The sequence below is a fragment of the Schistocerca piceifrons genome, chromosome 2 (assembly GCF_021461385.2).
Source record: "Schistocerca piceifrons isolate TAMUIC-IGC-003096 chromosome 2, iqSchPice1.1, whole genome shotgun sequence".
Classification (NCBI taxonomy): domain Eukaryota; kingdom Metazoa; phylum Arthropoda; class Insecta; order Orthoptera; family Acrididae; genus Schistocerca; species Schistocerca piceifrons.
This window is the reverse complement of record NC_060139.1, coordinates 254,354,082-254,379,476: the sequence shown is the minus strand read 5'-3', so window position 1 is coordinate 254,379,476 and position 25,395 is coordinate 254,354,082. Positions and strand designations below refer to the sequence as shown.

General features: G+C 42.0%; 1 protein-coding gene across 5 annotated transcripts in view; it reads left to right on the top strand.

Moving 5' to 3' along the window:
• Nucleotides 1-25,395, top strand: part of LOC124776272 (poly [ADP-ribose] polymerase tankyrase-2-like) — a 92,875-nt gene that overhangs the window by 34,663 nt on the left and 32,817 nt on the right. For all 5 annotated transcript variants that reach the window (XM_047251173.1, XM_047251174.1, XM_047251175.1 and 2 more), the window contains exons 3-4: nt 1,453-1,724; nt 24,181-24,502. In XM_047251173.1, coding sequence (XP_047107129.1) covers nt 1,453-1,724; nt 24,181-24,502 — 594 coding nt within the window. The remainder of the gene's footprint in view (nt 1-1,452; nt 1,725-24,180; nt 24,503-25,395) is intronic.

The following is a 25,395-nucleotide window of genomic DNA, read 5'->3' as shown; positions in this document are numbered from 1 at the left end:
GATGACACTTGCTTTGTTTATTTGTCGTTATATCTTTGCAATTTTCATGCTGCTAGGTTAGTTTCGTTATCGCTCCCTTGCTATTAATCATGGCTGCTCCGCTGTCTATTTGCACCAAAGAAGAGCAACATTCAGTGATTCATTTTTTGTGGGCGGGAGGCGTATCAGTGGCCGAAATTCATCAAAAACTTTTGGTACAGTACGGGAACAGTGTTTTGCCATGGATTGAAAAATTCTGAAATGGTCGCACAAGTGTTACGCACAATGAAGGAGCCGGACGACCGTTTACCGCCACAAATGAAGAAACCATTGAGCGTTCATGTGAAATGATTCTCGTAGACAGACGATTGACAAAGTGGCACACCATCTGCGAATTAGTCATGGTTCTGCCTATGAAATCATCCACAACAGGCTTAGGTATCATAAAGTTTGTGCAAGATGGGTCTCAAAATAACTCACACAGTTGCATAAACAAACACGCTTGGACATCGGAAAAAAACATTTGGTTTGCTATGGTAACGAAAGGGGCAACTTCTTAGACAGGGTCATAACTGGTGACAAAACATGGATCCATCATTATGAGCCAGAGAGTAAACGGCAGAGTGTGGAATGGAAACATCCAAATTTGCTGTGCAAGAAATAGTTCATGATACAACCGTCCGCAGGAAAACTGATGATTATAATTTTTTGGGTTGCAAAATGTCCAGTACTGGAACATTATGGGGAAAAGATCACAACAACAAACAGTGTAGGTTACAGTGAGATGCTTACTGCAAGGCTGAAGCCTGCAATTCGAAGCAAATGCCAAGGATTGCTGTCAAAAGGTGATGTGTTGTTACATGACACTGCCTGTCCACATACTGCTGCCCACATTGCTGAAATGCTCCAGAAGCTCAAATTTGAAGTACTGGATCATCCTCCATATGGTCCTGCTGTTGCCCCTTCTGACTGTCACTTGTTTGGTCCACTCAAACAGGCATTAAGAGGCCGTCGATTTGCCTCGGATGAAGCAGTGAAAGAAGTGGTGCATTCCTTTATGAGGGCATCAGGAAGCTTGTACGACGACAGACCAAGTGCGTTGAAATGCAATGGGACTATGTCGAAAAATGATATTCTTGTAAGTTTCCTATTTGATTACAATAAAATTTTATAAGTACTTTGCGGATAATAATTGACTTACCCTCGTAATTATGACTGAAAATTTTCGTGTTGAGATTATGACTTTTACCAGTCAAACATTAAAGGTGTTTCTTTGCACCTAAGGGTGGTACAATACAATATCTGCAAGTTGTGGGAGACTACATACAGAGAATGTTTCAATAGTAAAAAAAAAGAAGTAAAACAAATATGTAATTTTTTCTGTCAAGTTTGTTGTAGTGTTCTTTATTTTATCTCAACTTATCTGTCAACCATATCTGTAGTTGTTACATTAGCACTGTTTGGTTGTCGCAGCAAGGAACAGTTGCTGTCGCCAGATACGCTGCCAAGCAGAGGTCACCTGGAAGAGGATATGGCAGTGCTGCTGGAGTCTGGAGAGGCAGCAGATGTGACGCTGAGGGTGGGCAAGCAGGGCACCCGGATGGCAGCCCACAGGGCATTGCTGGTGGCACGCTGCCCTACACTCGCTGCCAAGCAGCACGTCGAGAGCACGGAGCCGAGTGTCCTCACACAAGTCCTGCGCTTCCTCTACACAGGGCGGGTGGCGCTGGAGGTGGGCTCAGCAGGTAGAAATGGCAAAATTATCTACACCAGCAATATAGCGTCTGAGTGGTATCAATACTGATACTCCATCAGATAAAACATCAATATTTTTGATACATTTAATGACCGGTATGATATATCAGAACATTTATACGAATTAATTGATGTATCAAACAATGGAAAATCCAGGATGGAATGTAAAATATTATGAAAAGGAAAGTTGCTACTCACCATGTAGCAGAGATACTGAGTCACAGATACGCACGACAAAAAGACAATCACAAATAAGCTTTCAGCCAACAGGGCCTTTGTTGAAAATAGCCCCCCCCCCCCCCCCCACACACACACACACACACTCTCTCTCTCTCTCTCTTTCTTTCTTTCTTTCTTTCTTTCTCTCTCTCTCCCCCATGTAAACACAACTTACACACACATTACTGATGACTGCAGTCTCTGGCAGCTGAAGCCACACTCAGCTGGTTTCAGCTGCCATAGACTGCAGTCATGTGTGTGTGGGTTGTGTTTGCATGAGTTCGTGTGCGTGTATGTGGGTGTGTGTGGGTGTGTTTTAGTCAGTCAGTCGTCTATTTTCGACAAAGGCATTGTCAGATGAAAACGTATTTGTGACAGTCTTTTTGTTGTGCCTATCTGTGACGTAGCATTAATGGATATATCAGTTTTCATAATGGAAATTTTTAATGTACGCTGATCAGCCAGAACATTATGACCCTCTGCCTAACAGCTGGTATTTCCACCTTTGGCATGGATGACAACAGCAACTGGTCATGGCATCGAAGCAGTGAGGTCACTTCTCAGATATGTTTGATTGGGTTCAGATCTATCAAGTTGGGAGCACCAGCACATCAATGGGAACTTGCCACTGTGTTCCTCAAACCACTCCATTACTCTCCTGGCATTGTGATGTGGCACATTATCTTGCTGAAAAATGGCACTTCTGGCATTAGGAACTTGCCTATTAATAATAGTGATGCTGTAACTGTTGGCTGGTAATATTTACTGACAAAATGCAACCTAATGCTAGATTGCATACTATCCTATGTGACCATTTTTTAGTATGACTTTAAAAGAGGGAAAGATTACTAATTGATCACCGATGTGTCGGTTCTCGATTGTGTTCAGGAGACGTATGGATTGATTATGCGAATAATTCACCTTTTGACCTGAATTGTCTTCAAGCAATCTGAATCTTCGATGAAAATACCTAAGGGACCTATTTAATATAAAAATAGAAATGAAAGCAAATTAGTGGAATTTTGTAAGAGAAAGATTAACAGATCGGAAGTTGAACACATTAGTGGTATCCCAAATACAACCGAGACACCGCAATAAAGAGCGAACCTGTAACAAAGCTCATATACAATTTAAACAACATTTTTGGTTAGTGAAAGAAAAGAATAAGAAGAAAATTACTGCATCGTAAAATATGAATATATTTTGAACAAATTGGCCTTAAACTTCTACACATTGACAAATACACAATAAATGCATGACTTACATCTGATATTTCTTTTGTAAAAATAGCGCAGACCAATAATCGTTGCTTTGTCAGTCCGTTCCTTCTTAAAATTAAACGTGCTTGCATGTGCATTGTATCCATGTACATTGTATCCACGCCCGAGTTACCGAAATGTTTGTCCGTCATTTCACATAGTTTTTACACAAAATAAAAATACAACTTGCAGCAATGTTATGTAGTACGTCTTAACATGTCGGTAACCAAAAGTAAAATGGATAATGAAGTCTCTAGAATATTTCTTTACAAAAGATAATCGTCTTTCTTCTGTTTCACAGCTTCTTGCTATCCGGTGCTACAGCAATGATTTTAAATATCTTCGCCCAGCGGGTCATAGTGTTTATTTAGAGTATTTAAATGCTGGATGCACGTTTTGGTATAGGCGCACATTAAAAAAAAAAAATATTGCATCTCTTTACTCTTGCGCTGTGATGCTTAGCATCTTGTTGGCTGTCCTTTTCTTTAATGACAAATATCTCACATGCAAGGTAGCTGAAATCCAATAATATTACGCACTGTAATCAGGAAAAATGTTCCTCATTGACGGGTGTTCATGGATGGCAACCTTGGCTTTGCTGGACCCATGGATGCCCATGTGAATGTTCCCCAGAGCATAATGAAGCCTCCGCTAGCTTGTTCTGTCCCGCAGTACAGGTGTCAAGGGGCTATTCCTCTGAAAGACAATGGATTCGCACCTTCCCATCGGCTTGACGAACATGGTATCAGGATTCATCAGACCGTGCAATGATCTGTCAAAGCGCCTATGTCCAGTGCCGATGGTCACTTGCTCATTTCAGTCATAGTTGCCGATGTCGTGGTGTTAATATTAACACATCCATGGGTCGTCGGCTGAGGAGGCCCATTTTAGGAGTGTTCGATGAACTGTGTGTTCAGCATTTAAGTCTGATGTTAGTTCCGCTACAGTTTACCTTCTGTCCTGTTTTACCAGTCTGCCCAGCCTACGACATCCAACATCTATAATGAGGGTGGCTGACCGACCCCACAATATCTGGACACGGTTTCACCTTGGTTTTGCTGCCTGTTGAAGACACTCATAACAGCACTCCTCAAAAACCTGACAAGTCATGCAGTCTCTGAAATGCTCATGCCAAGTCACCAGGATATCACAATCTGCTCTCAGTCAAACTCAACTAGATTTCCTGCCTTCTCCATTTTGCATGCGCACTCACTGATACTACAGGCACCAATCTTATGTCTGACTAGTAGTCATTCCTCGCCAGGTGATGCTGCTATCACACAGATGGGTTGATATAATAGTATGTTGGTGGTCATAATGTTCCAGCTGATCAGGTGTCTTATATTGAAATTTCTCATAATTAGGGATGGGAAGGAGTGATCTGTATTTGCTTTGAAGAACCTTTTAATAGCCAACACTACGTTCAGTACTATTTATTTCTGATGACTAGTATCAATAATTGAGACTGTCATCTTTTGATATTAAAAAAAGGGAAACACTTGTTACAGTCATAATAGAATAGAACATACAACAAGAAGTCACCCCCCCCCCTCTCCATCGTCACGAATAATTGTTATTGAATGCAGTTGTGGAAAAGTTTTTCAAAGCAATATCTTATATTCAGAATCGACTACTCTGAATATAAATTTTCAATGGTTTTTACTCATAATGTCGGTTTTCAGCATAGACTTTCTGATAAAACACTTTTCAATGTGTCAGTTTTTCAGAATCGGAATTTTTTTTTTTTTTTTTTTTTTTTTTTTTTTTTTTTTGTATCAGTGTATATGATGTAACAATGAAAGTCCTGGATAGATTGCTACTCACTATGTAGAGAAGACACTGAGTCTCAAACAGTACAATGAAAAGACTGCTGTACATTAAAGCTGTCAGCCAAAAGGGCTTCTGAACTAGGAAAAATGTACACATTCACACAAGCACAACTCGCACATGCATGATTACTGTCTCCAGGCTGCTGTGGCCGGACTGTGGACTGCAACGGTGCCTGATGAGCGTGGCAGTCTGGCATGGATGGTGGCGGTTAGGAGGCAGCATTGGGTGGGAGCAGGTGGGACAACAGGGTAGGGCTGTGGTTGTGAGAGCATGCAGAAACTGGTGGACACAAGTAGGGCTGCAGTGTACTGACTGGTCACAGTGGCCGGAGACAGTGATTATGTGCATGTGAGCTGTGATTGTGTGTATCTGTTTTGCTTCAGAATAAGACCTTTTGGCCCAAAACTTAAATGCAGAGCAGTCTTTTCATTATGCCTGTCTGTGAATCAATGGTGAATAGCAATCTATCCTTGTGCGCTTGTGTGCGTGTTCTTCTTCTTCTTTTCCTCCAGTCATACACTTAAGTTCAAATGTGTGTTAATTCCTAAGGGACCAAACTGCTTAGGTCATCGGTTCCTAGACTTACACACAATTTAAACGAACCTATGCCAAGAACAACACACACACACACACACACACACACACACACACACACACACACACACACACACCATGCCAGAGGGAGGACTCGAACCTCCAGCAGGAGGGACTGCACAGTCTGTGACATGACGCCTCAAACCGCACGGCCACTCCGCGCAGCCATGCACTTATGGGAGGAATGGAATTTGTGATCTGTTGGTATATCTGTCTATTACATGATCAGTCAGCATAAACAATGAGTGGTTAGTTATATTTACGTGGCCATTTAGTAGAAGCTTTTGTTTGTCTTTTGTTTTGTATATGTGGAATCTCCTTGTAAAGTGAGGAGGCGTCTTTCATTATTTATTTATTTTTCTTTCAGGTCTTTATCTCTTGTAATAGGCTTGTGATTCATTTCCTTTTAAATGTTCTGCCAAAGTTAAATGGCTTGTCCCTTATTTGCATGCTCTAATATGTTGCTTGTATTGTGAGTTTGAATGTTCGTTCATTTCCACTGCATACCTTCCGTCATGTGTTGCATTCTTGTTGGTGTTTTCCTACTTTCTAGTAGATGTCTGTGTCTTTTATCAGTTTTGGAATGTACTTTTTGACTGAACTGTCTGACTGAATACTATGTTTATGTCTTGTCTTTTGAAAATGTTTGTTATTTTATGTGTGATGTTGTGTTTGTATTCTCTGTGTGCCATCTTGAATCTTCTTTCTTGTTTTCATGTATTCTTTGCATTGTTGTTGTTGTTCAGTTACAAGAAGACTATGATATCTACAAAAACAAAGACACAAAAGAATCTACTACTAAATGACCAAATGAATATAACTAACCACTCACTCTTTACACTGATTGATGATGTAATAGACACATATTCCAATAGAGGATTACAAATCCAATTCCTCTCCTAAGTATATAATTTGCAGAAAAATGATGATGATAAAAATGAAGAGGAAGAAGAAGAAGAATAGACGCACAAATTTACATCAACACAGATACAGACAAAAATCAATTGAAAAAAAAACTAGACTTATGACACACTCAACACAATAAACGACAGTTACAGTTCTATGTTTTGGAAGCAGATTGACAATGTTTCGGAAGCAGATTGACAACAAGAGAAACTGCAAGGTTTCATCCAGTTTTTCACATGAAAGAATACCGCTTGGTTTAAAAATAATGAATCACATGGTAATGTGTAAGTACCTATCCATTTTATTGTAAAAACTTCCATGAACTGTTTTAAATATATAACCTGTGAGTTAAATTGAAAAAATCATGTAATAGTTGACGATACCCATGGAAGATGCCTTATAATAAAGGCAAAACGTGTCTGGGTGCATAAGTGAAATAAAAAAAAAAAATGCTCTGCAGCATACAGAAGGTGTTTTTCTTGCAAACTACTGCAATTTATTTACAGCTGCTGCTGCAAAAATGGCTGCCAAAACAAAACTTCTTGTAGGTATTTTCATTGGCATTTTCCTGTTTCTGCATATAGTGTTTCTGTGAGGTGCAGTTTTCTGCCAGGCCTCATAGAAGTTTCTCTGCGATGGGTGTTGGAAAACACGAGTCCTCATGGGGAAAGCCACTCAGCATTGAGTGAGCCTCTTATGCCTAGACCATGCTACCCATGTAGGAGGAATAAGAGAGGACTGGCCATCAACTTCAGGCTGCAGAATGCCACCTACCCCCAGGGACTGCCCTGTCTTTAAAACTGAGACATCTTTTTCTTAGTTTTGTGTTTTTCCTACTGAAGGTTGCTTTTTCTGTGCTGAGAGAGCTACAGAAGTTTTTAGGCGGACAAGTGAGTTGTGCTTAGGTTCAGTGTTCTTTAAGAAGGTCATTAAAAAAAAGGCGATTTTATATTGACTTCCAACAGTGTATGTCTTATTTGAGTGATGATGTTGCGAGCTGTAAAAAGTAGGCTCTCAGTGGAAACTGAAGTCACAACATGTGAGTACTGTCTTCCTGTAGCATAGAATATCAGGTACAAAAGCTTCAGATCTCCATGTCTCTAAAGGATTTGGACTGTGATTCAGAAGTAGAGGTGTTGTATGTGGTGACTTCAATATTAATTTTGTATGTGATTGCGCAAGAAAAAAAACGTTGGAAGATCTCCTAAATTCATATGATTTGATGCAGACTATATTTTTTTCCAGCCAGGGTGCAGGGGAACAATAGCACAACCATAGACAATATTTTTATTCATTCTTTATTACTAGATGGGCATTCTGTTGGTAAAACGGGGAATGGCCTTTGAGATGATGATGGACAAATTTTAACCCTAAAAAGTTTTTGTACTCAAACAAATGTTATGTATAATTACAAACTACATGGAAAAGTTAATCCATCAGCAATAGAGAGTTTTTTAGACGTTGTTAAGGAACAAGAGTTGCGGGTTGTTTGTAGTGCTGATAATGTAGATGACAAATATAATGCTTTCATTACACATTTCTCATACTCTTTGAAAGTTGCTTTCCATTAGAATGTTCAAAACAGGTTATCAGCAATAAAAGGCGGCCCAGGTGGTTGACTGTTGGGATAAGGATATCATGTAGAACTAAGTGGGGATTATATCAAAATTTTGGAAGCAGCCAAAATTCATTTACAGTAGCCCATTACAAACAGTACTGCAAGGTGCTTAAAAATGGTGTTAGGAAGGCAAAGATTATGTGATATGCAAATAGAACAGCTAATTCACAGAATAACATTAAAATAATATGGTAAGTTGTGCAGGAAGTCTCCAGTCAGCAGCATAAGGTTGAGGATATAAAGTCAGTATGTGGTAAAAAAGGTTTCTGTTACTGGTAAGTCAGATATATGTACAGTATTTAACTACCACTTTTTGAACATAGCTGTGAATTAGATAAAAACTTTCTTTTTACAGGGAATCATATAACTCTCTTCGAAAATGCCTTTCTGAGATTGGTGTCTGAGATACTCCTTTGTGACTAATAGTGCACTTATTAATAGTGCAGCGCCACATATTGTTATAGTTTCCTCATCAATATGAAAATTATATTCCATATAGCTTTACAGACAATGTGAGTACACTGTGAGAAATGTTTGCCACCAGTTTGGATGGAGACAGAGAGCAGAAATAAAGCTAGAAACAAGTTACAAAACACCACAGGAAACATGTTCCCAACAGAATATGTTTCCAATGGCTGTGTGTGCATGACTTAGACGTGACAATGAATAAGAGCACTGTATTTCTACCGGCACTCGTGTGTGTGTGTGTGTGTGTGTGTGTGTGTGTGTGTGTGTGTGTTTTAAAGTGGTGTAAGTATTTTGTTCTCCATTTAAAGATTAATAGTGCTACAGTGTGTAATTTCAAAATTATTACAAAGGTATTTGGAAGTGTCACCAAAATTTAAAGGACTGCATTGAGTCTGTGCCAGGTGAACCCACTTAAGCTTATGGCATTTACTTCCATAGTGTAATATCTTTAAGTAATATGGGATGTCAGGTGTTTTTAGCCACATGAATGGGAGAAAGCATACACAATGTGCTTCATGTAAGAAAACATAATCTCAACATCTCAACTTGAGATGTTTTTTCAGCCAAAACAACTCAGCTGCTACCCTGTCGCCCACCACCTCTAAGCCACACACTCCAGTACCATCTTCTTCAAAATCAGAAGTATCTGTATTATTTTTAACACCAAATTGTTCACACAGTTTTGAAGAACTTGTGTTTAAAAATGTAATAACAGTAGAACTTCTGTGGTGTGTTGCAACAGTAATGACACAAAAGTCACTTTGGGAACCTGAAAAGGATGCTGCTGCAATCTCAAGAATGTGTACAGACAGTGGTGCAGCTAACAAGGTACAACTTAAGTGAGATAAAATAATTCGAGTTCTTATGTTAAGGACTGTATATTATTTAAATCAATAGTTCCCTAGGTTGCTGATGAAAGCGAGTTATAGTCTTCTTGGTTTTGATGAATCACTGAAGAAAGTTGAAAGATGCACATAAATGGATGTAAATACAAGAGTTTGGAATGAAGATAAAAGAGAGATAACAACATGATACCTTACTTCCTCTTTTCTTCATAGGTCTAAAGCTACAGACCTTTTATGTTCACTGATGAGACAAAAGACATACCAAAAGGTAAGAGTCTCCAGATTTTGATGGACAGCCAAGTGTGAATTGGCTGTTGCTGAAAGAATATAAAGCACATTCACCAGAGTTGAAACTGCTAGATATTGGTAGCTGTGGACTTCATTACATGCATTATGCTTTCAAAGATGTAATCAAGGGAACACATGTGGACATCACATTATTTTTGAGACTTGTAACATTTGCTCAAGAATGTCCCAGCCAGGATAACACTAATTACTCAGTATTCAGGTTCCATTATGTTTTCAAAAAATTTTTATCATATTGCTGGAAAATTCCTCAGTTTCTCAAAGAGCAATTGCTGTGTGGTTATTCCTGATGTGCGGAGCGGCGGCAATCATTAAATAACACACCAACATGCATTAATACAACTTTATTATGCGAGAATATTTACAACGTCTTATACAGTCGGCAGCACACAACAGAAAGGCAAGCAATATGGCGGCGCACATTAAGTCCACATGGGTCAGAGAGCCTGCTATGGCAGAGATATCTCACTCGTAGAGTCGATAGTCGCCACAGAGCCCCCCCCCCCCCCCCCCCTTGCGGTGGTGCGCCAAGTCCTGTGCCAGCCCGGTGGGGGTGGGACACTTGATGGTCACAAAAGCACTTGTCCATGGTGAAATCACACACACAACACTTGGGGATAGGTGTAGCAAGCTCGACTGAAGCTAGGACATAATCCCTGTGCCCACGGGGTGGAACCATGAGTCGTCCGGCACGTGATGTAGGCTGCAAGGGGGGAGGAAGGGGGGGAGGGGTGGTGGGCCCGTCCAAATCATGATGGGGTTACTGGGAAGGAGGGTCACTTGCTGAGTGCTCCTGCAAGGTCCACGCAGGTTTCACCCGGTGGAGTGAAACAGTTACTGGTTTGCCGTTGTTAAGTATCGACAATGTGGAAGGGCCTCGTGACAGGACTTTAAACGGACCAGTGTAGGGAGGCTGCATGGTTGTCCGTACTCTGTCATCACGTAACATGATAAATTCACATGTGGCCAGTTCCTTATGCATGAACACACGAGGCCTACAGTGGGCAGATAGCAAGGGAGGTTTGATGAGCGCAATGTGCCCTCGGACGCTCTCGACGAGTGCTGGGAGCTCGGAAGAGCTTGGTAGCAGCGTATCCTCGACGAATTCGGCTGGTAAAACCAGAGGCTCCCCGTAAAGGATCTTGGCGAGGGAGGCTTGCAAGTCCTCTTTGTATGCAGTGCGGAGGCCTAGCAAAACCCAGGGGAGAGATTCAGACCACTGGCCACCGTGGCACATAAGTGCGGCTTTAAGCGTGCGGTGCCAGTGCTCCACAAGTCCATTGGCCTGGGGGTGATAAGCAGTTGTGTGAAACTTTGCGATGCCACAGTACGAACAGAGGGAGGCGAACAGCTGTGATTCAAACTGCCTACCTTGGTCGGTGGTCAGTGAGGTAGGGCTTCCGAATCGGGAAATCCAAGTAGCAATGAAGGCCCGAGCCACAGACTCAGCCGAAATATCTTCCAAAGGGACTGCCTCGACCCATCTAGTGACCCTATCAATAACGGACAGGATATATCGAAAGCCCTTGGAAGGAGGGAGGGGACCTACAATATCTATATGGGCATGTCGCAGACGTCCTTTAGGTATGTCGAAAGTGCCTGGCGGAGGAAGTGCATGGCGGCCCACTTTAGCTCTCTGACATGGTATGCAGGCGCGAGCCCGCATCCTACAATCATGTTTAACACCGGGCCAGATGTACCTTTCCGTGACCAATCTGGTGGACGCTTTGATGCCTGGGTGAGCTAGGTTGTGGAATGCATCAAAAACAGAGTGGCGGAGAGCTGCGGGTACGAGAGGGCGGGGGCTACCAGTGGAAACATCGCACCAGACTAGTTCTGTGGTGCCGGGGAATGCACGTTGTTCCAGTTTGAGGGAAGAGGTTGTGTCTTGTTGCAAGGCACGAATATCGGTGTCTTCGGTTTGCCGGCGGGCCAGGTCGGTAAGGTCAAGTGGGGTAGTGATGATGTTGACGTGAGACAGGTAGTCAGCGACTACATTGTCAGTGCCTCGCGTATATTGTGCATCAGTGGAATATTGGGATATGAAATCCATATGGCGGAAGCGTTGTGGGGGGAGATCGCGTGAGGAGTTGTGGATTGCATCTGCCAAGGGTCTGTGATCTGTATAAATCGTGAACGGGCGACCCTCGACATCGGCTCTGAAATATTTGACCGCCTCATACAGGGCGAGGAGTTCATGGTCGAAAGCGGACCATTTGGACTGGGATTTCGTTAATTTCTTGGAGAAGAAACGGAGGGGTTGGGGGGTATCCAATACACGTTGCTGAAGGACCGCACCAATTGCAGTGTCGCTCGCATCAGCTGTAATAGAAATTGGTGCGTTGGGAGTGGGCTGAGCGAGTGTGACAGCTTTAGAAATGGCGGTTTTGAGATTTTTGAATGAATCGGCCATCTCCAGTGTCCAAACGAGTTTGTGTTTGCCTTTAGTATCCTTACCCGCCAGAGTGTCGGTCAGAGGGATCTGGATAGATGCAGCATGAGGCAGGTGGCGCCTGTAGAAGTTCACCATGCCTAGAAAACGGCGAAGTTCAGTGAAGTCCTCTGGGGAAGGGAGGCTAAGTATGAGTTCAACCTGAGAGGAGGTAGGGCAGACACCCTCGGCCGTGACTGTGTGACCTAAGAAGGTGACCTCAGGACTGCTAAGCTGGGACTTCTCGTGGTTGATCTCCATTCCATTAGCAGCGAGCAGTGCAAGCACTCTGGAAAGATGGAGAGTGTGTTCCTCAGGTGAGGGAGAGAAAATCAGAATATTGTCTAAGTAGGCATAGGCGAAAGGGAGGTCAAACAACAGAGCGTTGATGAAGCGTTGCCATGTCTGTGCGGCGTTTTTGAGACCATATGGCATGGAACAGTACTCAAAGAGGCCAAATGGAGTGATTATGGCTGTCTTGGGGATGTCGTCGGGGAACATGGGAATCTGATGATATGCTTTGCTACAATCGAGAACGGAGAAGATCTGGGAACCATGCAACATCTGGGTGAAATCTTGAATGTGGGGGATAGGGTAGTTATCGATGGTAGTGCGTGCGTTAAGAGCACGGTAGTCACCACAGAGGTGGAAAGTACCATCCTTCTTCGGCACGAGATGGATTGGTGACAACCAGTTACTATCAGATTGACGGAGAATGTTGGAATCCAAAAGATCTTTAACAATGTCTTTAGCGCGGCGAAGTTTCTGCGTGTTTAGGCGGCGCGCCTTATGCCGCACAGGGGGTCCTTCAGTTGTGTTTATTCTGTGGCACATGCCTTTGGCAATCGCACGCAAAAACGTGGGAGAAGCAGAGGGGGTAGGGGCAGGGTGGGTAGGGGCAGGGGGGGTAGGGGCAGGGGGGGTAGGGGCAGAGGCTGGCCGAACCGTTAATGGGATCACAGCTGCGGCACAATGACCAGGCTGCGGAGGCTTATCCACGATTGCAAGAGTGGATGTGCGGAGTTGTAGAAGCTGCTCTTGTGTCTGCAACAGTTGTGCATGGACTTCGTCAATGCGAACACGCAGGTCGACATTCTGAGTGCGCAATGCATCGACGTCTGAACGCTCGCGCAAGAAAGCTGAGAGAGCAGAAGAAAGGTTTGCAGCAAGTGACATACACTCTGAAAGGGCAGAGTGTGAACAGTCAGTAGGAACTTCGGGCTGAGGGGGGGAATGTTGTGACGCACCAGGAACACTCGAACCGGAGACGTGAGTCAGACAGCCGGCTTGCAGATTAGGGGAGAGGGCATAGTGATGAAGAAAATCGAGGCCCAGTACAGGTTCATCAACTTCCGCAACATAAAATGTCCAGGGGAAAACCTGATCTGGGCAAATTTAAGCAGGAGATGTGAGGAACCTAGCACCGGAATCAGGGAATTGTTAGCAGCTATCAGTGGCGGTGCACATAAGGGATCTATGTTAGGGGCGAGGGAGGGTGGGATAACACTAATGTCGGCTCCAGTGTCCACTAGAAAATGAAGTTCAGTGTTGGTGTCCTCGACGAAGAGGCGCGAAGCGGAAGGCAGTGCAGCAGGCGTCGGACGAGATGTCGGTAGGCGCTGTGAGGCAGTGTGGCGGGACGTGGCGCCTAGACGTGCTCACCATAAGCATTTGGGAAAGTGCACGGGGGCTTGCAGTTGCGAGCCGCATCACCAAATTTAGCGTGGAACCAGCAATAAGGAGAGCCAGCTTGCGGTGCAGGAGCATGGCTGGGCGGTGAGGCGGCCAGCTGCGTGGCCAGAGTGTACTCAGGTGCTCACTCGGCCGTCTCCGGTGACCTTTGGGGCGGCAACGTAAAAGTAGGTGGTGCAGTCGGGCGACCACGGGGTGGCGGGGCCGTTGCTTGTGCTGACAGCGTGGCGCGTGTCCTGCCGCGGCCAGGCTTGGCTTCTGTTACTGCATAATGTGTGGGGTCGGCGGATGCCGGACTCGAATGCTAGAGGTACCGGTGTCGAATGATGCTGTAGGCATGGTCGGCGATGTGCAGGCGTGCTTTGAGGGGCTCAGAGACATGGGGAAATAACTGCAGTTGTAGCTCAGAAGGAAGTTTAAGCATCCAAATTGTCCAAAGTGCGACGTCTGGTAGAAAGTCTGTGCCCACAAGGGCGCGTAAGTGGTGCCACAGCCGTGATGGGGTACGGTCGTTGATGTGTTCCTCATGGATGATGCATTGGATCGACTCAGCAGGGGGACGGGATACGCGTTCAATGATACAAGCTTTAGCAAATTTGTACTGATTCTGCATGGGACGCGAAAGCAGCAGGTCACTAATAAGATCTGTGTGATCGTGCAAGTGACTAAGAAGGCACACAAATTGGGCTCCATCGTCTAGCACGCTGTGAATGTCCAACATTTTATCCACTAATGCAAACCATGTCTTAGGGTTCTCCGTTTGTAGGGCTGGCAGTTTTGGGAATCTGCTAGGTGCGAGGTACTGAGGAACGGTCGGTGCAGCGAATACACTACTTGGAGGTGCAGACGGTGCAGTAGTGTAGAGTGGTGCCAAATCTGGATTGTAGGCACCAGGAGACTGGCACACAGTAGCTGTACTAATCCGGTTATTAGGGACAAAACCACATGATTTACAAGCAGCAGGAGTGCAAGAAGAGAGTTCAGTCTTGACATGTGAGTTCGGTTGCATAGTGTAGGCAGGTACAGTTGCTGGGGCCCCGGCTGGTGGGGGCACGGTTGGGTGCAGAAGACTCGCCAGTACCATGGAAACAGGTGCAGTTCGGACTGGTGAGCATGCGACCGGTGTTTGCCAATCGAAAGAACCCGGCGCGGAAGTCGATAAAACGTTGTGGACCGGCGCGGGTGGGGCGGCCGGTGCCGCCGCGGGCTGTAGGCATGCCGGAGCTGTTAACAACGGGTTTGGGACTGTAGCGGGTGCGGTTGATACCGACGCGGCAGGGACGGACGAAACCGTCGGGAAAACGTGCGGAAGACGAACAGGAGCCGGGATGGCACGCGGCTGCATCAGACCTTAGCGGTTGTAAGCTGTCCGTGGAGAGTTGCATAGTCTGCGGCTGTGGAGCAGGCGTCATGTGTGGGTGCAGGAGATGAGCAGGAACGGCAGGTGCTGGGGCGTCGATAAGCAGAATGCAGTCCGATGGTCGTGAGGCAGCCGTAGGCGCAGGAACGTGCTGCGGCAGCCAAGCGGGAACCGTTGAGTTTATCTCAGGGCCACGTAGGTAAAAATCCGGTTGACAGCGGAGTTCACTTTGGCACTGAAACTGTGGCGTGATTTCCGGAATGGATTCATTTTCCGCTTTGAAAAACTGCGTCTGAGAAGTCGCATCACAGGGATTGAACGGTTGTTGAAACATTGTTCGTAGCACAATACAAATCACTGTTAATAGCACTTGCGAATTGAACTAAAACAGATCGGGGTCACCAATGTGGTTATTCCTGATGTGCGGAGCGGCTTCGATCATTAAATAACACACCAACATGCATTAATACAACTTTATTATGCGAGAATATTTATAACGTCTTATACAGTCGGCAGCACACAACAGAAAGGCAAGCAATATGGCGGCGCACAATAAGTCCACATGGGTCAGAGAGCCTGCTATGGCGGAGATATCTCACTCGTAGAGTCGATAGTCGCCACAGCTGTAACACCAAACAACAAGAAATTCATTGAGGGTGTGAAGAAAGATAAGAACGAACCAAAGAGTGAAAGTTTCGTATTGGTAAGAAGTATGTTTATTCATGATCAATTGCTGTGTCCAATACTTGCTTTTCTTTTAATTCATTAGCCTGCAAATTTCTAGATAGATGCTCCGTTGACCCCATTCCTTCACACAGCACCTGTATTGACAGTAAAGGCAGCATTACAACATTTTATGAAGCCAAAGATACTAGAGAGAAGCACACCAATCAAGTTAGTTGGTACCAAAGAAGAAAAAAATCTTTTTTCTGCAAAAAACATAATTCTAGGTGTTGATACCCGTAAAGAATCAAAGAAAACCGGTTCAGTTGTAAGAACTATTGAGATTCTTAAGTTTCACCAAGAATGTAGTATGAGTCTTCTAACATATGTCATCAAACATAATAACAGGTCAGTCTTAACCTACCCACTGACACTTGTCATTATGTGTCTTGACCCAGGTTTGATTGTGTCCAACATCAGTTTGGCAACATCATGTCACAATAATCTGCTTTGTATTCTCACAGAATGTTATCACCTAAGTGGAACTGCAGCATATAACGAAAATTTCTCTACCACATTTTAACAACTCTTATGAAGAATACAGTTTCTTCTGAAAAAAGAGTTGATCATTTCTGGTGGATGTACTTAGTGATAAATACCTAAATTTTATGGTCTTGTGAAATTAGTTTGCAGCCTTTCCCAAAGGAATGCTAACATTGAAAGGAACTGTACTGTTAATGGTGACTGTCTCCTTGAAAACATGAGGGAGAAAGTAGTTGTTACATGCAAGCAAAGATATGATACAGGCAGCATTGACAACTTGAACATTCCCGAGCCCTTTATTCACAGCACAAGGAATGCACAATCAAAGTATGTAAAATATTGTAACAGTTCTAAGAAGAACAGCATGCAAAGGAACAGAGCATTTTAGAAAAATGGAAATAAGATATGAAAGTGAAAGTGCTGGAAACAGTGTTTGGAAATTTTTAGAAAGTGCTATAAAAGAAGCATTGGAAATGAAAAACAAATAAAGGCTTTAAAATATTAGATAATTGCATTGTGATAATGTATTTGTTTCTTAAATAGTAAAATTATCTGAAAAATTAAAAAAAAAGAAATTCCCGTACTAAATTTCTAAATAGATATTTTATGTGTTTAAAGTTGGGACCCAAATGTTTCAAGAATTCATTGGGACCTGCATAAATGAAACATTAAAAACTGTATGTGTTTCGTAACTACACATTACTTTTAATTGCAAATAATATTTAAAGTGTATCATTCTTTGTCATAAAATTCTGTTATGTTGTATAAGCCTCCTAAATTTTAAGTTGATTTCAATCAGTTTAATAATTTTTTTGTTTTATTTTGAGTGGCCCTTTACCAACTATTTTTAACCACTTCATTATAAACCTTCTATTATGGTATTGTTTTTTCTCTAAACTGTAGGTGTACATAACACTTTACACTTTTTTAAGCTATAAAGTTATGCTTCTTTGGAGGTGAGAACCATTGCTTACTAATTTGTTTATTTATTATATATGATAAAGAAATAAATATATGCGCAGAAATTTGTAATACTTTCCTGAAAATAACCCCCCCCCCTCCCCCCCCTCCCCCCCCCTCCCCCCCCTCCCCCCCCTCCCCCCGAGCCCCAAGTTTGTGTAGTCACACTGATGTCACGCTGTTCACTGTGTACGTGCATGTTTCAAAGAGTACCAGGGTGGGTTTCCCCTGGCTACCAAACTCTTCAGATTTAAACCCAATCAAGAATCGAGCTGTTCGTGCCATGCTGAGAAACCTAGTGGAGTTGGCCACAGCTCTGGAGTCAGCATGCCCCCCCCCCCCCCCCCCCCCACATCCCTGCCAGTACCTTCCAGAACCTCACTGACAGTATTCCTGCACTGCAGAAGATTTTCGACAGGGGAACATTTATGTGATTGGATTGTGGAAAAATGAAGTTAAATAGTATTACATGTATTACATGCTCGAATTTACTCTTGTCTCAAGAATTATAAGTCAAATTAGCCAAGTACTGTAGCAATGTGAACCATGAAGTTTGTACCTCATCACTTCCTGATGAATGTTTAAGAGACAAAACTTTACATTAATAGAAATCTGTTTTTGTTTAATAAATAGTACCTCAGTAGAATTTAAGCAGAAATTTAAGGTAGTGTACTTGTAAAAGACTAGAAACTACTTGCTGTATATTGAGTAACAATACTAGTTAAAAAATATGAGGTCAGTAGCTTGCCTTTTAACAGCAACACAGTTGAGAGTATCATGCAAATGTTTTTTCACAGCATCATCTCATACAGATAGACAAAGCATGCCATATTGTCTGCCTCTTGTTACCATTCCTGATGTAACTAAGGTGCAGTTCTCGCAGCAATACATTTTTCCTGGAAATATCTTGCATTTATATGAGCTGACTTGGTACTGCAAGAGGTGCTAATGCTCACCTTCCTCCATAAATTGCCCCATATTTAAGCACAAAGACTGAATTCTTGTAGAATGCACTGTTAGATGAGCTTTACTCACACACTGCCCTTTAACTACTCTGTCCACTGCTGTCTGTCAGTCACATTCCTCACACAGAGAGAATGTATTCCAAAAAGCCAAGGGTGGAGGTGCACACTACAGTGATTTTATCTACTGTGGTTAGCCTACTGCATGCTCCTTCTAAAGAAAAGGTGTTCAAATATGGAAATGACAAGGGAAAGAGCATACCAATTTAATGGTGTAAAGGCTTCCCTGGTTCTGTGGTTGAATTACACCCTGTTCTATTCAATAAATTATTCTTTCCTCAAGGAACAAAACAGATGTTCATACTTTGGATTGTTGCAAATAATTGTCTATATAACAATGTAATAAACTGCTAATTATAAAATACTTAATAGGGTCACCTTACGACATCTCTTTCACAATACTGAAAAGATTAGTGTTATTGAGCTGTGTGTAAGGCAGTTATCCCAGCATGGCTCAAGTGGTAACACTGGAGTTTTTCATTGGTGTTGCAGGTAAAAACATGCTACTAACCACTGACCAATTTATTTTGATAAATAATTTTAATTTGACCAACACATATAAATACGACAATAAAACTGTTGGAAAGTGAGCCTTCAGCCAACAAGGCCTTCGTCGAAAATAGACAACACACACACACACACACACACACACACACACACACAGGCAGACGCAAACACAAACACAACTTGCACACACATGACCACAGTCACAGACACAACCTGGCTTCCTCTGCCAGAGACTGTGGTTGTGTGTGTGAGTTACGTTTGTGTGTGTGTGTGTGTGTGTGTGTGTGGTGTATTTTCGACGAAGGCCTTTGTTGGCCGAAAGGTCACTTTCCTTCAGTCTTTTTGTTGTGCTTCTTTGTGACTCAGCATCTCCACTATGTAGTGAGTAGCAACTATCCTCTTAATAATATTGTTACATTCCTTCCTGGATTTTCAATTGTTTGACTAATAAATATAATATGCTTTAAACCCTTGTAAAATAGAATACCAAAAACTAAAAAAATTATTTCTGTTTTAAGAAATAGTATCAGTATATTGACTACTAGTATGTTAAATAACCCTTTTGACTTCCTGACTCCACAGAACAGGAAGCTTTAAAACCTTTTACAATCAAACAGTTCCTTACTGATACGCAAATAAGCAAGTCTTAACACATTTTAAAACTGAATGCCAAAATGAAAATATTCTTCTAGTTGTAAGAAATGGGCAATCACAAAGATGTCAGTTAATTCTTATCAAGTATCTGCCAGTAACTGATTCAACAAAACTGACAACCGTAAAATCCTTTTTTCTTTTAAATTGAACAGTTCCTTAAGAGTCAGAATGACAAATAGTTTAACCATTTAGCCTTTTTTGTCAGTTAACAGGCAGTTTTTCCTTGCTGAGGTAAGATTGTACAAGAAACAACCCCATTTCCAAAGCTTGAGCAATTCATTAACACATTGAAGACAACATTTCCTAGAACAATCACAAAACAAACTAGCCAGCTTAACCAGCTTGCCGCAATTTCTCCTTTTCCTTTGCCAAGCCTGGTAGCCAGGCAGCCTTCCCATAACTGCTGTTTATCTGTCAATTCGGCATTTCATCTGCGTTTCCCGCACACTCAAACAGGACTGTGGACCATTCGAAGGATTCTTGGTAGACATCTTTTGTTATAACCACCCTGTGTTCCATATGGGGCAACACGGAACATAAATGCAGCTTGCAGCAACCATCACAAGCCTAAAATAATGTCACATGGGGCAAACATTCAAATATTCACTATACGGGCCATGTTCGAGAGACAACACTGACTGCACACTCAAGCTGGGCAGAAGCCTTGCAAAAGAAATCATAGTGCTCAAATTTGCATACTGTGTAAAGCCCAAGCGATACAAAGGATTGCTTGGGCCACCAAAAAAGAGTGCCCCATAAGTGCAGTGCAAAATTTGTACACAGTGTACCATAATTATTAATGAAAAGAAACAATTTAGATTTGTTTTTGAAGGTCTTACCAAGATTGGAGTGCATGAGTGCAAAATTTGTACACAGTGTACCATAGTTGTTAATGAAAAGAAACAATTTAGGTTTGTTTTTGAAGGTCTTACCAAGATTGGAAGAGATGGAATCAGATTGAGGAGGAAAGACATTTAAGACAATATGACCCAAACAAGAGATCGTCATCTTCTTTCTTGGCTCTACAGCTCATGATGAGCCTTGGCCTCTTCTACAATTTCCTTCCATTTCTCTCAGTCCTTTGCCAATACTCTCCAGTTTCTATAGCCCATCTTCCTAAGATCTTCGATTACTCCATCTTCCCATCTGGATCATGGTCGACCACATCCTCTCTGCCCTCATGGCTTTCCTTGTAATATTCTTTTTGGTACTTCTGTATCATTCAACAAGAGATCAGTTGTTATTTTATTTACAGAGTCAAGAAATAGTCCATAGAGAGAAGCATCAAACCAATCTATGGAATAGTTGTAGACTGGGGGCATCCACTTTGATGAAAATCACACTGCCACTAAAAAAAGACTAATAAAGATGTTCTCATTGGACAAATGCATAGATGTGCATGACCCCCACAATTAAAGAAACACTTAAGAGGGAATAATAAAATGCAGGGTGAGTCACCTAACATTACCACTGGAAATACCTCCCAAGCCATAACGAACAGTGAATAACCAATTATGCAGACCGAAAGTGAGGAGAGGGGTTGGTGTAATTGGTTAATACAAACCATTGAGAATTGCACAGAAGTATGATTTTTCAACTCATACTTAATTTTTTTTTAGAATGGAAACCTATTGTTATTTTTAGTACAACAGAAAATAGAAAAAATACTTAGTCAATGTCATTTCTTACATTGTAAAATGTTAATTACTTCCAGAGTAAATTGTAATGTAAATTTGACACTTGAGTAACTCCTCAGCAGTTCAGTCATGTGTATCGGAGAGATCCAAATTAATTAGGGATACAAAAATAACAGTAATGTAACATAGGTACAGAAGAGACATGAACAGCATGTTACGTCCACATGCTAACATTTTTATTAGTCTTTTTCTCCAAAGAATACTGTACTGCACTGATTTGTTAGAAGAAAATGTACATTAACATGCGTATGTGGTTAAACTTACAAATTTGTTTTTTGTTTTCAATTACAGAATGTAAAAGTGTGTGTCCTGACATTTCAGGCCAATAAATGTTCAAAGTGGTGCCCATCATTTGCTGCACATATTTGCAATCTGTCGCATAATGAATGTCTTACACGACGCAGTGCATCTGGTGTAATGTTGTCACAGGCTGCCTCAATACGATGCTTCATATCCTCTGGGATCGAAGGCACATCATGGTACACATTCTCCTTTAATGTACACCACAGAAAGAAGTCTAAAGGACTGGCCAATTTATGCATATGCCATGTCCTATGAAACACCCGTTGAACATTCTGTCAACGGTCAACCAAGTGTTCATTGTAGAATGTGCAGGAAGACCGTCATGTTGATACCACGTATGTCTATGCGTTTCCACAGGACATTTTCTAGCAATGTTGGCAGATCATTTTGTAGAAACTCAATGTATTTTGCAGCAGTTTGCGTGCCTTCAGTGAAGTGAGGACCAATGAGATGGTCACCAACTTCTCCGCGCCATATATTTACATTCCACGGTCGCTGTCACTCTGCCTGTTCAAGCCAGCAAGGATTGTCCATGGACAAGTAATGCACGTTTCGTAAATTCACTGCACTGTGGTTTGTGAAACCTGCTTCATTGGTGAACAGGTAGAACTGCAATGCATTCCCTGTTAATACCCATTGACAGAAATTCACTCGATTATTAGAGTCATCTCCACATAATTGCTGATGCAGCGACACATGATACGGGTGAAATTTATTACTATGAAGTATGCACATTACACTACTTTGACCCATTGCACTGCCACTAGTGATGTCACGTGAACTCATGTGGGTTCACAGCAACAGCAGCTAACACACCAACTGCACCTGCTTCTCCTGTGATGGGTTTGATATGGACCCGTTTGCGTGTTACAACCGTACTTATTGCATGCAATTGTTTGTAGGTGTTTTCAAATGTTCAGCACATTGGATGATATCTGTCTGGGTATCTTTCTGCATACAACCTGCAGGCTGCAGCTGCATTTTTTCTACACTCGCCATAGTTGAGTATCATCTTTGCCTTTTCAGAGTCAGAATAAAGCATTTCCTCAGTTCTTACAACACTGTACACATTGTTGTGCTTGCAACCTTTTCACGTTCCTACTGTGTGTACTTCTGTTCTTGCTTGTGTACAGTACACTATCATAGATATCCGGTAACACAGTGTATTACAGTTATTCTGAGTACAAGAACTAATTTAGCAAACACTACATGCAGACACTGAGACAGCCAAATTCGTAAACATCGTATTGTTCATAAATGTACCTCTGCAGATCTTGTCTGTTACAACATGCAACTGAATGTCTGAGGTTTCAGGTATCAACTTTACGTTAAAAATTACTCTGGATGTACGTAACATTTTACAATATAACAAACGGCATTGATTAAGTATTTGTTTCCATTTTCAGTTGCGAAAAAAAAAAAAAAAAAAGTATGTGTTGAAAATCATACTTCAGTGCATTTCTCAATGGTTGGTATTAACCAGTTTCACCAGCCTTTCACCTCACTTTTGATCTGTGGAATTGGTAATTCAGTGTTTGTTACTGTTTGGGAGGTGTTTCCAGTGTTAACGTTAGGTGACTCAACCTGTATATTACTCAGCTTCCATAATGCCGATTACAGCAATTGTATTACAGCAATTGTAGAATGCAGGTTTAGCTTATCTGTCCTTCATCGTCTGCAGTTCCACAAACACAAGCTAAATAATGTTCTGTGAACTAATGCCAGAAGAAAACTAATCTTTTCTCCTGATGTTCTATTCAAAGAGCATTTCAGACTAACAGTACTTAGTTCCATCTTGAGGCAGGCAGTCTCTGTTCATTCACAATAATTCTATTCACTGCTCTGTTTCCATTGAAGACAACCACAGTCTATCTATTGGCCACATTCAATGATTTGAAGACTTGGACAGACTTCCAGCTTGCAGCTGACAACTTCTGCTCATACTGCAGCTGACAACTTCTGCTTGGCAGCTGACAACATCTGCTTGTGAATGATTATTTAAGCATACTTCTCTTTTCCTAGTGACACTATTCAGGGAGCATGTTTCTCACAGGCAGCACGATTAGATTGTGCACAGTGATGTTCTTACTACGGATGAATGTCCACGGTAGTTGTGGTATCAGTTGTTGCAAACTCTGGTTGTGTGGCATCTCTGTACACCTCCAGAATTAAGACCAAACAACAACGTGACTTAAAGGTCAGAATAATTGGTGCCTACAGTTCTGTATCACAAAAAGATGTCAAAATGCTCTGTTGGCCATGTTGACCAGTTGTCAATGCAAGAACTGTGCTCACATTCACAATTGAACATTTTTCAGCCATTCCTATGGGCAAGTGTTCATAAAGAGGTATGCTTTTACCAGAGTAATTTTAATGTGTTTGCTTTCCTTGTTTTGATGAGTTCTACCACTTCTCAAAATAACATATGTTTTAACACCCTGTATAAATAGAACATGTTGATATCATTGATATATCAGCAGTATAAATTAATGTGTGCATGCCAATGTCAGTGCAGTATAAATTTCGATATCATCATATATTAATAACTTGTTGCTGTATCTATCATCAGGGGAGATGCTCGCTGCTGCCGAGAGGTTTTCCCTACCAGAGCTCGCGGAGCGGTGTGAGCGGGTGCTTATGGAGGGACTGTCTGTGGAAACAGCTGCAACAGTAGCCGTTGTGGCTGTTATGAACTGCCGCCTCACTCTCAGGAGTGCGGCTGTTCAGTTAATCATGCGACATGCCCCACAGGTGATGGGGACTGATGGCTGGAAAGCGGCCCTACGGAACCACACAGAGGTCGCTGTTGAAATCTGCAGTCTTGTCTCAGCAGCAGCAGCTGCTGCTGCTGCTGCTGCTGCTGCTGCAGTGGCAGTCAGTCCAGATATCAGGTCAGAGTTTTTTGTCATAAGTCTCTTGCCTGATTTGATGTGGCCCACCAATACATCCTTCCTTGTGCGTACCTCCCTTATGCCTTCATCCTTAGATATTCATTGCATCCATTCCAGTCTCTTTCTTCCCCTACAATTTTTGCAGTCTACAGATCCTTCTAGTACTATGAAAGCTTTCCACTGGTATTTTAACAAATATCCTGCACCTTCTTATAGTTAATATTTTCCAAATACTCATTTCCTTATCAGTTCTGCTGAGAATTTCATTTCTTGTCTTACCAAGCGTGGCTCTGTAAAATGAGTGGTGCTTTTTTGAAAAGTTTTTAAGAACTACCACTAGATGGTGCTATTGAAGTGTAATGTTAGTATTTTTACAAAATTTGTCATTCATTATTGTTAAAAAATGCAGTTCATGAATTGACCAACTAGTTGGTTTACAGGGAGCATTGAAAGAAACAAGATATAAAGAATTGAAAATGTGAATGAATGTGAATTTTTTCACCAGTGACTTGAATGCTTTCGTTCAACTTTTGCTAGTCAAACACTTTCAGGAAAGATTATCAACAGTTGGTGTGGAAAATTACTTTGTGGTTGTCCTTCTGTCAGGAACAAATTACAGTGTTTATCAACACTGGCTATTCCAAAATAAAATGTAGGTGCTGTATGCAGCATGGGCAAAAAGTATTACCGAACATCGTACCATTAGATCAAGGTGTTCTTAGTCATACTGAAGACAGTAGCTCATTCAGCTTTGCCCAGACATTTAGCTGTGAAAAGCATGTTCCTGACGTGTTTTGCACAGTATATCTGAAACTCTTAAACAGGCTTATGTCAATTCAAGTCTAAAAATGCTTCAAAAATTCGATTGTAGAAATGTGTAATTGGTTTACAGC